The sequence below is a fragment of the Sitophilus oryzae genome, unplaced genomic scaffold (assembly GCF_002938485.1).
Source record: "Sitophilus oryzae breed Bouriz unplaced genomic scaffold, Soryzae_2.0 scaffold_562_pilon_pilon, whole genome shotgun sequence".
Taxonomy (NCBI): Eukaryota; Metazoa; Arthropoda; class Insecta; order Coleoptera; family Curculionidae; genus Sitophilus; species Sitophilus oryzae.
Window position 1 is genome coordinate 1,927,913 of NW_022147154.1, and position 13,964 is coordinate 1,941,876.

General features: G+C 31.9%; 1 protein-coding gene across 2 annotated transcripts in view; it reads right to left on the minus strand.

The window, feature by feature from the left end:
- Positions 1-13,719, minus strand: part of LOC115887319 (sodium-dependent noradrenaline transporter-like) — a 60,225-nt gene extending 46,506 nt beyond the window's left edge. The window contains exons 1-2 of one of the 2 annotated variants that reach the window (XM_030906720.1): positions 13,500-13,719; positions 6,391-6,786 (exon numbers count right to left, since the gene is read on the minus strand). In XM_030906720.1, the coding sequence (XP_030762580.1) occupies positions 6,391-6,631 (241 nt within the window). In that variant the 5' untranslated portion in view covers positions 6,632-6,786; positions 13,500-13,719. Of the gene's footprint in view, positions 1-6,390; positions 6,787-10,652; positions 10,717-13,499 lie in introns of those variants that run through there. The other variant, XM_030906721.1, reaches the window with a different exon arrangement.
- Positions 13,720-13,964: the final 245 nt, after the last annotated feature.

The following is a 13,964-nucleotide window of genomic DNA, read 5'->3' on the forward strand; positions in this document are numbered from 1 at the left end:
CAGTGGACAAACGAAGCACTTATGTATAAAGGTAAATTGTGTCCAACGAACTTATTTTGTTTCCAAAAATACGTAGTAGTCCTATGTGCATACTACATACATACTGCCATTACTCGCTGACGAGTATTCGACACGCATCAAAAGATGGTCACGCAAGGCGCTTTCTTTCATGAGCTTTTCTGTGACTGAAAAGCCCGATACGTGATGTTATTTGCCTACCGCACTCCGGACATTCAATAATCTCATTGCTTTGTGGCCTCTTTACTTTTTGGTTGTCGCTGTTAACTGAGTATACAATTCTTCTCCATTGAGTTCTATTGTGAACTGCTTCTTCCTAACGATTCTGCATGTTAATCCCCTTTAAGTTTTCGTGGAAAATATCCTTGTACCTATTGAGTTGTCCACCCGGCCGCCTCTTACCTTTTACAAGCTCACCGTAAAGCAGAGATTTTGGTATGCGGTTTTCTTGCATTCTGCATACGTGACCAGCCCATCTTAAGCGGGATTTTGTAACCATGACTCCAATACTCTCGCAGTTAGATTTTTCAAGGACCGATACGTTTGAGATATGATGGAACCACCGGATTTTTAAGAGTTGTCTAAGGTGTCTCTGTTGCAACTTGTTTAATGCGTTCATGTGTCGGCGGTACGGCACCCAGGTTTCGCTCCCATATAACATGGTGGGGATTATAATTGCTCGGTACACTGCAAGTTTCGTTTTTGTACTCAAGTCATGATTGTAGAAAACCCTGTCTTTTAATTTCCAGAATGCTCTTGACGCGCTGCTAATCCTGTGCTGAATTTCAGAGTCGATATTGGCCTTTTCCGAAATTAAACTGCCGAGGTAATTAAATCCCGCTACATATTCCAATAGTTCTTCTCCGATTTGTATAGCATTGTTATGATCTTCCGGGGGAGTGCACATGATTTTGGTTTTGTCGATGTTTAGCTTAAGGCCCAAAGCGTCGTATGCCCAGGTATATGTGTTCAACATTTCTTGTAATTGTTCTAACGTGTTTGCAACTAGAGCGCAGTCATCAGCGTATTGAAGTTCTGTGATGAATTTTGTACATGTTTTTGCCCTGAGTCTTTTTATGTTGAACAGACCGCCGTCATATCTGTATCTAATGCCCAATCCTCTTTCCTGCAGTTTGCTGTCCACTATAATGGAGAGCGCTGCCATAAATATGTTGAATAGGAGAGGCGCTAAGACACATTCCTGCCTAACTCCTGTATTTCTCAGGAAGGGATCGCTCAGTGATCCATGATGTGACACTCTTGACTGGTTGTAGTTATGGAGGCTTGTACACACTGTAAGAAATTTGTTGGGTACTCCGAACTTTTTCATAATTGCCCAAAGTGCATCTCTGTTCAAAGAGTCGAAGACTTTTGTTAGATCGATGAATGCAACATAAAGTTTAGACTGCTCAACCCTTTTACTTTTTCCTGTAGTTGGCGGATGGTTTGCGATTCTGGAAGGATTTTTTTATATGTGGGTGCAGGCGATTTGACATAATTTTTGCAAGAATTTTTCCTCCGATAGCCAAAAGTGAAATTCCCCGGTAATTTCCACAGTCTGCATGATGCACTTCCTTTGTTCTTAAATATATATACATAACATAATACTACATAAATATGTGCATGTAATATTGGCACACCCTGTAGATGGAGGATGCGGTTTGCACAATCCTGTCCCACTTTTATATTAAACGGAAGATGCTGTAAACAAAATCTTCATTGTCCCAAGTTATTATGATAGATATGGAGAAGGTGAAAAGTGTTTTTTGTAGAACTTTTTACGTAAAATACAGTGGTGTAGTCTGATTTTCTACGAAAAAAATATTTTTTTGGATATGAACTAAAGTTATGTTTTCTCACATGGAACACCCTATATATTTATAAATCATATGATCTGGTTTGCTATGATCTTCTCAAAAACATATAATAGTTTATATTTATTTTCACTATTTACTGCAATATTTAAAATATATTTTTTTATTAGCAGTTCGTGATAGAAAATAAAAAAATCAAAATGGTATTTACTAAAATATTCATACACACATATCAAAATTTGATTGGCGATTAAAATATTTTGCTGTTAAACTGTTACCATTGAATATCTGAATATATTTTATTTTTTTTTATAACGGGATAAGCTTGCCTAAATAATATAGTTGTTACGATATATTTAATTTTTCAAAAATCCCTAAACACAGAAATCGACAACGGACAAATCCAGGGATGTGGGAGACCATCGTATAGGTCCATTGGTCCAAATTCATCGATTTGGAAAATATTTATTTAAAAAATTCTCATATTTTCAAAGTTGTTAGCTGGAGCCCCCTCTTGCTAAAAGTATATTTCACGTAAATTAGCTAAAAAAATATTCTCTAAAAGTTCCTGTAAGATAGCTTTTAAGATTTACAATGCGGTAAGGTGTTAAGTTTTCCTGATATATAAAGAATATATTAGTAGCTCCCAAAATAAAATAAGACACAGAATAAAGCAGTATACTTCTAATAATTCTTTTGTTTCTTTTATTAACAATCACGGCCTACTAATAAAATATGACCTTTTAATAAAATCTTTTAAATAATATTAGAGTAAATAATGAAGATAAATACCGGCTGCGTCTCGAAAGTGGCTCATCCCTATAACTTTTTTATTTGTTCAGATAAAAAAACGAGATTTGGTACCTATGTTAGTATATGACATAAATTATATTATATTAGATGAAGTGAAGACTACATCTCTGTGGAATGTTAAAGATTCTCCCCTTAATAACTTTGTATTTTGAGGCGTAAATTTTACAATCATTTTCGATATTGTTTGGCTGTGAATATGTGAATATTTTATTAATTAGTATATTTGTTTAATAAAGTTTCTTTAGTTACAAATATTTCGTTGATTTCTTAAATTATTGTGGTTGTGTGTATGTGGTATGGGCAAGGCCGTGAGAGTGATCGAGAAATTAACAGGAAACAGGAAACAAGTCATACACCGCCAATAATATTCTCATTTCAACTAATTATTTTGTAGACGATCGTTCCAATTCAGCAAAAAATTAACAATACTTTCCAGAGAACATAAATTCTTGTAAATGAAATGTGATATCGAATTTGACAATAACAACATTAACTTTTTGTTGGTATTTTAATTCTAGCTTTCTCTGGGTCGTATTATACATTTTTTGTAATTTGAAGGCAGATTTTTGCAAATAACGTTTAGATGCCTATTCAAATAAAACGAAATTCTAGACGAAAGTACAACTTTAACACCTCTTCAAAAAAGTCTAATACAATTTTTGCATAAAATCATCTGGGGAGATAATATTTGACAATTTTCAAAATTTCCTATGTCCCGTGATCCGATGCACCACACGGTATATGTTTATATTGTTTATAGATTATTCAATATATATAATGCTAATATAATACTATATATAATATTTCTTTCTGTACTTTCTATATACAGGGTCGCTGTTATGTATATGCAAACGGTCGATTATTAGGTAAAATATAGGAGGTGCCGCAAAAAGTTAAATACAAAAGTTATATGGTTTATAAATATCTATTAGCGGATAATAAATTTAAGTATACAAGGTCGGTCATAAAGTCGTAGCACATCAACGTTTCTTTTTTTAAATAGAACGCCCTGTGTATTATTGCATATTTCGGTTCTTCCTTTAATTCTAAGCAAAAATCGAAATACACACAATGAACCTCAAACCAACCGTTTCCGACTTATTAACTTTTGAAAATATCACTTAATTATTGACTTTTGAAAATATCACTTCAACAATTTGATTTAATTAATTTCGATATGTTCAGTTTAATTTAACGATGCCATTCTACCAAAACTGTGATACTTAATAATACTTGACATTAGTTCTCAAGTTAGCATTTATAGATGTATAAAATGAGAGTATATCAAGTTTGGAAATTACAAAATTTTCGTTTACAGTACAGATAACGATATTTCAATTCTTCAATTTATGTACATTGTGTATTACGATTATTGCTTAGAATTGAAGGAAGAATTGAAATATGCAATAATATACAGGGGATTTCATTTTCAAAAAATTAAGTTTGATGTGACACAAATTTATGACCAACCCTGTATACTTAAATTTACTAGTAGCGACAGGAATTTAAATCCCATTAGAACAGTATCCCATTACAACAGAATGCCAAGAGGTGGAATGCTCTGTACGAGTCTGTAAATTTTCATAGAAAACACAAACAAATTACTGGCATCACAAAAAAAGCACCTATACCTGCCCTAAAGAATTCAACTAAAACACAATGGGAAATTGATTTTAGTAGATCTATGCAGCACATGGAACAGCTATGCACAGTTATTATTTGAAGACCAAAGAGAAGACAGACAGCCTCTCAATTGTGAAGACTGGTCGGGCCCGGAAATTCTTGAATCTGAAGTTCTTCTGAATCTGAAGAATCTGAAAGCAATGTCGAAAGCAAAATCGAAAAAGCCACGGTCATGATAACGTGCATGCAGAAGTTCTTAAAATATTTGACTCAAAGCATCTCACATATCTGTTCAATCGAATATACGATACGGGTAAAATTCCAAACGACTGGCTAAAATCAACTTTTATAACAATACCCAAAAAGGCATCTCCAAAAGACTGTAGTGACTACAGACTTATAAGTCTAATGAGTCATGCTCTGAAACTTTTTCTTCGTGTCATGCATGCTCGTATATACTCGAAATGTGAGGAAAAAAGCGGAGAGACACAGTTCGGCTTCATCAAGGGGCTGGGTACGGGAGAGGCTTTGTTTTCAATCAAGCTACTGAAATGTTATGATCAACGCCAAGATGTCTTTGTGTGCTTCATAGATTATCAGAAGGCTTTCGACAACGTTAAACACGATATTTTCCTAAACAGACTGCTCGAGATAGGAATAGACGCCAAAGACATTAGAATCATACAGGAACTATATTGGAACCAAACCGCGGAGATAAGAGTTAACAAAAATTTATCCACAGACACATTCAATGTGTGTAAAGGTGTCAAACAGGGCTGTATACAGTCCCCAATACTTTTTAATATATACGTCGAAAAGATATTTCAAATGGCCCTAGAAGGAGAAAGTGGAGGAATTAAGATTAACGGAGTTCCAATTAACAATATAAGATATGCAGATGATACGGTAATCCTAGCACCAACTTTAGAGGATCTCCAGCAAATAATAAATAAGAAAGAGGACATGGGAAATCGTTTCGGTCTTAAAATCAACGCTACCAAGACCAAACTTATGGTAATAGGACGCCAGCCTATAATCAACACCGCATTGACGGTGGATGGAAATATTATAAAACGAGTACCACGATTTAAATATCTAGGTGCTATGATCAATGAACGGTGGGACTGCGATAAGGAAGTTAAACTTAGAACAAATTATGCAAAATCAACATTTTTTAAACTTAAAAACTTCCTATTAGCACGCAGTCTCCCGCTAGCACTTAGACTACGGGTAGTAAAATGCTACATATGACCCATCTTACTATACGGCGCAGAAACGTGGTCTCTCCATTCTAGAACCCTGAACTGCATCGAGGCTTTCGAGATGTGGACTCTCCGGAGACTCTTGCGTGTACCATGGACCGCACATGTCACCAACGAAGAAGTTTTAAGAACTGCAGGTTATGAACGAGAAATGCTTAATATAGTTAAAGAAAGAAAAGTTTTATACCTCGGCCATATCCTTAGAGGAGACAAATATTACATTCCGAAGCTGATTCTACAAGGAAAAATAGAGGGACGGCGAGGTCCAGGAAGGAAACAACATTCCTGGCTAAGAAACATACGGGATTGCTGTAACATCAGCGACGCAGCCACCATATTTCGAAGAGCCGAAAACGGCACTCTACACATTGTATGAAGAGTACAGATAATCTCCAACGTGCGGCTAAGGCCCAACAAGAAGAAGAAGAACAGTATCACAGTTTCGGCAGAACGGCATCATTAAATAAAACCTAACACATCGAAATTAATTAAATCGAATTGTTTAAGTGATATTTTCAAAAGTCAATAACTCGGGAACGGTTGCTTTGAGGTACATTTTGTGTCGATTTTGTGTACTTCAATTTTTGCTTCGAATTGAAATATGTAATAATATACAGGGGGTTCTATTAAAAAAAAATAAACTTTGATGTGTTACGACTTTATGAACAACCCTGTATACTTAAATTTATTACTCGCTAATAGATTTAAAAATCCTATAACTTTTGTATTTAACTTTTTGCGGTACCTCCTATATTTTACCTAATAATTAATCGACTGTTTCCATACATAAAAGCGACCCTGTATACTGTATATGACAATTATAGCAAATAAAAGATTGGAAACAAAAAATAGTAATTTACCTTTGAAAAACATTTCCGAGAGACTTCTAGTTGATTTCGGTTTCTTCTGAGTCTTCAAACTACAACTTCTGGTCACATCTTCAGATCCCTTCCTTTTCCTTTCCTCTTCTTGGTTTAAATTATTCTGAATCGTCTTGATTTTGGCTGATATTTGTTGCTGCTGATGCTGTTGTTGCTGCGAAATCTCCACAGTATCATTTTTGAAGGGTTTCAATGGAATATTGTCGTAGACGTGCGACATATTCGCTTTGGTCTAATTACTCCATGAATGTTACAGGGGCCGAAGACAATAAATATCTTCGTTGTAGGCTTAAAAGGGTCCTAAATTCGATGATTGATTAGTCCAGTCTAATTGGACTCAACCGCGGTGATGGTCTTCGTTGAGAAATTTCAATTCTGTAATGGAATTTTTGAGTTTTTAATTGATTTAGTAATTAATTAGATTATTTCTTGTAATGTGGATCTCATCTGGTATTTTTATATACTCCCAATTATAGTAATTAAGGAAAAACTGCGTATAGTGAAAACTTTAAAGAAAATGCATATACAGGGTGTAGCGCACCTAATTCGCCTTGGTTGATTATACGAAAACGGAAAGATGTAGAAACCACATTTTTATGGGTATATGTATAGAGGCAATGTGCATAATTTAAAATTATTTTGAAATGTACATGGTGTGTCAGAACTAAGATCCATGCCAAAGTAATATTGTTTCTTAGGGAAAACTCGTTATTTTATTTCATTTTTGGATTCTTGAGCATAAAATAAGGCATTTATTATAAGGGTTTAATATGTTTAAATGCTTTGGTTTTGATATATGCCCTAAGAACGTTCTTGCAATGAGTTTAAAGAACAATTCAGTTCTTGAAAACAAAATAGTCTCATATGCTCCATTAATACAGTAATTTAGTGTCCTAGATATATCTATAAAACTTTAATAGGATATAAATGTTCTATTAGCTTAAATTTATAGAACAACTTTGTTAGCTGGGTGCTGGTCTATATTAAATACTTACTTTACATAAAAACTTCGTTATTTGAAATACAACACTATGTATTTTTTAAAATAAGTCGGAGCAGATTAAATGCTCTTTCTACTATAATAGGGTTTCTTATACCTTCTGGCTCAGATTTTGAATAAAAATCTATTTTTCAATAAAATGGCAATCAAGATGGCTATTGTCGCCATGGCAATTTGCAAGTGACAGTTAGTAGCTCTTCAAAATCGACATTAGTTTATGGACTTTATGTAAATTTGTAACAGTTAACTTTTATTTAATTTACCTACAATAGTTTAATAAGTATTTATTACTTTATCAAGAAAAATAAAAAAGTAGTTCTTTGAGTTACATATATTACGATGACTTGTAGATATATTGGATTTTCTATAAAAGGGCCAATTAAAGCAAATTCATTTTCTTCACTGCCAACGACAGGTTTCTGCCTAATAGATTTTTCATATACCACACCATCAACTTTGCGAAATAGGAATAGTAGTTTTTCAATGGAACGCTTGTCAAGATTCCTATTTGGATATCTTTGAGCAAAAACCCTTTAGGCCAACAAACAATGGTCCCAAAATAAAATCACTAGTAACATATCCATTCCTTCCGCCAGCAGATACTGCTTGATTTTTCTTGATAAAATAATAAATACTTTCTTATTAACCTTATTGTAGGTAAATTAAATAAAAATAACCCGTTATAAATTTAAATAAAGTCCATAAACTAATGTCGATTTTGAAAATAGATACCAACTATCACTAGAAAATTGCCATGGGGACACCAGCCATCTTGATTGCAATTTTATTTAAAAATCGCTTTTTATTCAAAATCTGAGCCGGATAGGTATAGGAAACCCTAATATAGTTTGAAAGAGCATTTAAATCTGCTTCGACTTATTCAAAAAATTACATTCTGTTCCCAAGTAGCAAAAAGAAGTTCTAAAAGGATTGAATTATTTTATAAGAGTCGAATAGCGTTGTCTTAAGGACTGCTTGATTTTATTAAGCCGTTGGTTTCCACCATTCTGTTTTTTAATAAAAGTTGTCATATTAAACTATTTTCTAGTGGTTTTTACAACGTATCCTATAACGCATTAAACCATAATTTCTTTTAGTATGATATAAAACTTAATAAGACAATGCTATATGACAACAAACATATTATTTTATTAGACTCTTATACCCACCATGTAAGAGTTCTATTATATTCATATAACTAGTAGTCACAAGATCATATAATAGTTACTTAAACTTGTCTTATTAAAGTTGTATTACGTTGTATGATAGAATGTTTTATTCCGTTAAACTACGGTGCTGTATACAACACTAGTTATATAGCCTTATATGATAAAATTGTGATTAACAAAATAAATTCGCTGTAATATCTGCATTATAAAACTGGTAATGTATAATATAACCTCATTTTAAATTAAATGGTATACTTAGTTATTTATTTTATTATTGTTGTTGTTGCAAAAGTAATATCTACGTACGAGTATAATCAATCACAGCTATTATGAATTCTGGACAAAGTTGGAAAAAAGTTAACAAACGCAGTGGTAGTTATAAAGAACATGTAAGAAAAAACTCATCGAAATTACGGCAAATAATCCCGAGAATACCCTGGGTTCCCAAATGCCAAAATCTCTCGGGTTGTGTGGCTTCTTCAAAGCATTGTTGCCACGTTGATGTAAAAGTTTTACTGTAGTAATAATAATGTTTATATTGTTTTATTGTTGTTTTTCCAAGTTCTTAGGTTGCCGCTCACTCGTCGGGCATGCATGAATCCATGAAAACCTGATCATGTTTGTTAGTTTAAATACTAATCAAATGAGATTTGGCAACATCTATTTGTCACAAATCTCAATATGTCAAAAATAGTTTTATAGTGCCTGGAATTTCTGCGTAATGATAGATATTTATCCTATACCGTTTTATTTTACAACAAAGACTTACTTAAGGGATTCATTTATAATAAAATGGTTGCATTATAATTCGCCATGTTTAAGGCCGAATTTTTGTATGGCCTATGGCCGCCATTATATGAAGCAAAATTAAAAACATCAAAATAAATTGTAAAATGTTATTTTTGAGAACTATTTTGTGATAAGATTCCCACATACAGTAATAAACTGTTTAATTAAATTAAAAACAAGAATTTTTGAAAATTTTATTTTATTTTATTGTTTAAATTTATACGTAAACCTTAATCGAAATTAAAGCGCTTTAATTTTTTGCCAAATACATACCTATAATCTACCAGTAAAATTTTCGGCGCAACAAAAATTGTCCCTACTTTTCAAACCCTATTAATGATTTTTTATATTACATATTTGCTGTACCTTCTGGCTCTACCCGCCATTTTCACCGTCGAGTAAAGTCTCCTTTTTAACAATCCACATCCTCTAGATTCATTTTATGACACGCTTAAAATATAATTTGCTCCTAATATTCTTCGGTAAAAAATAAAATACTCTTTTACCTCGCTAAATGATCAAATGTTCTGTTTCTTAGATGTGACCACGTAATACACAATAAAACTAGTTTTATAATAGTTATATAACGTGTGTAAAATAGTTGCATAAGAGTTGTATACCATTTTTATAGAACTTTTATACTACTAAACGGTTGTATAAAAATGGGCCTTTTTTGGTTGTAAAGCTATCATATTACGGTCTTATAGCACGTTATATGAATTGAGGTATCCTATAAAAATGATCACATAACTGTTTATACATCCTTTATAAAATAAAATTTGCTACTTGGGTTTTATTTGAATTTTTTTTTCAGAAACGAAGTTTTTATGTAAAGTAAATATTTAAAATAGACCAGCATTTTTTGATACCCCTGTATGCATTTAAGGATGCAATAAATTTTTTAGTAATGTTTATTTCTCTGGCTTGAAAGTCAGCACAAGAATTAATTCTGAAAAGTAATGTACAAGGTGTTGACAAACTTTTTTACTATAGCATGGATATTTAAATATCTTTAAGTATCTCAAAAACCAAAGCTTTTAAGCATATTAAACCCTTATAATAAATGCCTTTTTTTATGTCCAAGAATCCAAAAAATGAAATAAAATACCGGGTGTTCCATAAATAATTTCACATATACCTATAAAATATCCTACCTATATATATATTGTGTTTCTACATCTTTCCGTTTTCGTATAATCAACCGTGGCGAATGAGGTGCGTCACCCTGCGTATTTATATTCTAATAGACAAATTAATTAAATATAAATGGTGTTTATATTTACTATATTTTGGTATCCATAGACTGATTTACGTATTATCTACATTGTAGATAAATACTTCCACGCGAGAATTACTACAATAACATTTGTGCTATATAGTTTTTATAAGATCACGTGCATACTAATGTCGGCAAATCGTGGAATATCATTTTAATGTTTAAAATTATTTTTAAACGATAAAACAGTATATCCTAGACACTCTGATATTTATTTATTATGATCTTGTAACTAATTGTTTAACGTTATAAAGAATATAAATTATCGTAGAGGTGTAAGATATGTGAAGTTAATGTGATTAACTACCTACGTGATTTATAAAAACCTATAACCTAACTGAAAAAGAAAGAAATACATTTAGTATAATATATTGTTTTGCAAATTAAATATTTGCCATTAAAACGTTTGTTAGTATTATTACATATATTCATATATATTATTATATCTTTATTTAATAGTATATTGTGGTTATTATTTAATATAAAACTGCCAATTATTTTATACAGGTGGATTTTTAAATAAGTGCAACTATTTAAAAGGTAGTATAGTTCGACCCCAGTTACAAAACCATTTTTTGCCAAAAAATTGTTAAAATTTCACATTTTTCGTAGCATTTTCCGATTATCCCAGATATTTAAAATAACTTTTTGGTGCTACAGGTTTATTCTCCTTAATTTGCTTGACGGTGTATCGAAGCCTTTCGGTTTCCTACATTACTTCTGCTACCATCTACATCTTTGAGCTTTTAGGTTCAGATTAATTTTAAATTTCTACGCAATAAGGTAAAAAAGTTAATTTTATTATTGCAGTGGCATTGGGTATTAATAATTCTAGAAAGAAACCAATGTAGTACATATTTTTTAACGCGTATTAAGATAAAATATGTTTCAGTTATTTTTTTAATTATTCAGAATGGGGTATGTATGTTGAATGGGTAGGTATTTATGATTTCAATAAAGATATAGTAAATAGTTTTGTGGTCCCATGGCAACACAAATCGTTGCTGATTGATGCCAGCGGTTTTGAAAATGTAGCATTATTTCTTTTTTAATTTCAAAGTTAAATAACTTTTATAACGGTTATTTTATTTTTTTTAAATGACAAATAGACAATATGTTTTTTTTGTCCAGATCTACCACACTTCAAAATACTTGCACTTTTTTACTTGCCACGTTTTCAAGACACTCTGTATATAAAATCATGTTAAATATTTATTTGTTAATTACAAACTTTTTATATGCCCTGTATATACATAAAAATAAAAAATAATATCAACGCACCTGATGATTTTACACATCTACTAGATTACAGGGTGGCCTATTAATGCGCAAAAGTCCAATATCGTCGTTGTTCATGATATGAAACTTTTTTAACCCACATTTTTCTACACAGAATTGGATTCGGTATAGAATTCAACATATAATATCTAGACTATTTTCATTTGAACCACAGCATTGCTGCCATTCTATTTCTTATTTTTCGTTAGAAACCTTTGTTAAAGGAAATGCCGAGAGAAATGCATAATAATAATGAAACAAATGAAAATGGATAATGCTAATTTTACGAAGGTAAGTTTCCATTACCTTATAGAGAGTATTTTAAATGGCGTCGCCAAGAATGCGGTATTTAAAATGGTATATTTCATTTTCTTGTAAATACACCATCCTGTATATTATTTTCCTTTTAAATGGAAAACTACTAATGGTTTTTGCTAGTGTTTTTAACCAAAGTTTCAGTACTTAAGAAATAGAACGGTAGCACCTCATAGTGCTTCAAATAAAAATAGGTACTATATGCTGAGTCTAATTCTGTATTATAATATTGCGTGGCAATTTACAAAAATTAAAACATTATATTTTTTTTAGGAAACCCTGTAGACAACAAAATACTTTGAGGGTGTGCACGATTATAAACCATCCAGCATTTATATAATACTTTTGTCATATTATCTTCGGCAACATACATACATAGTACATACAATCGTATACAAACTCTTCGACAACAACGACGATATTGGACTTCCTCGCACTAATGGGCAACCCTCTAAATACAGGGTCAGTCTTAAGTAAGTGTAAATATTAAATATGTTCAGGGCTGGTAGATCTCCATGAACCGTTTTTCAAATAAGACGAAAATAGACGAGATATTCTACTTTGAAAATCTGAAAAAAAATTGATATTTCGGTTAAATTTTGAGAGACACCGGACCTTTTCTGGGTTTTCTTTCTTGTAAATTTAATATACTATCTATGTCGCCATATTATGGAGATATTATATTTTTTAACTAGAAGTTAAAAGATACAATTTTTTTTAAAAGTATTCACAAAATTTCGCAAAAAATAACTCATAGATGTGTTTCTGTCTTCGACATATACCACCTCTAAAAATATTTGCACTTATGTAAGACTTATCCTGTATACTAACTGAAATAATATTTACTTAAACTGAACTTTATTTATTTACATATCGCACATATTCAAAAAATGTTGCTAGACTCTATAAAAATATCTAATCTCGCAACAAAATATTTTAGAGTTAACTCTAGTAGATTTTCGACATTAAAAATTAATAACAAAGAAAATGAGTAGGTATGTTTTAAATAAATTATATTTTGCAAAAGTGTAGTTTATAAACTATAATAAAAAACAATATTTTTAGTCTCATTTCAAGACCCCAATTTTGAAAAAAAATACTGATATCGACTAGAAAAATGTGCGACAGGAGCTTAAATAAGTTCTGAACTTACCTTTATTTTAGAAAAGAATAAAACGAATTAAGAAATAATTTAAAATAGAAAACAGAGTAATTAAAATACACTAAGAATATACAAATTAAATAAAACAAAAATATTTACCGTTAAGTTACTTAACTTTCTGAAACTTCTATATTTTCGTAACTCCACTAAAACCGGACTATTTATTCGCTGCACTACTACAACATTTCTAGGAGAGAAAAATTATCTGGACAAAACTGAATAATCCCGAATGTGTGAGCGATCTAGCGGTGGTGATTTGCGGACAAAACAGCAAATTTTAAAACGACCGGTGCGGTGGGTGACTGGTGATGCGCCTCGCAGCGTGGATGGCGATGGTGTGATGGCGCTGAAAACGAAGTCCAGAAGAGGGGCTCAAGATATCCAGCCCCCCGATGATGGGGTGACATCGAGGAAACGCAGAGGATAGGATTTTAATTAATAAGGCGCGAAGAATAGACGGGTTTAAGGATTATCGGATAAAAATCGTCATATCGCGGTTTTTATTAGTTCTCAATTATGTATTATTTATTATTTTAGAGAAATAAATGAACCTAGAAGACTTTT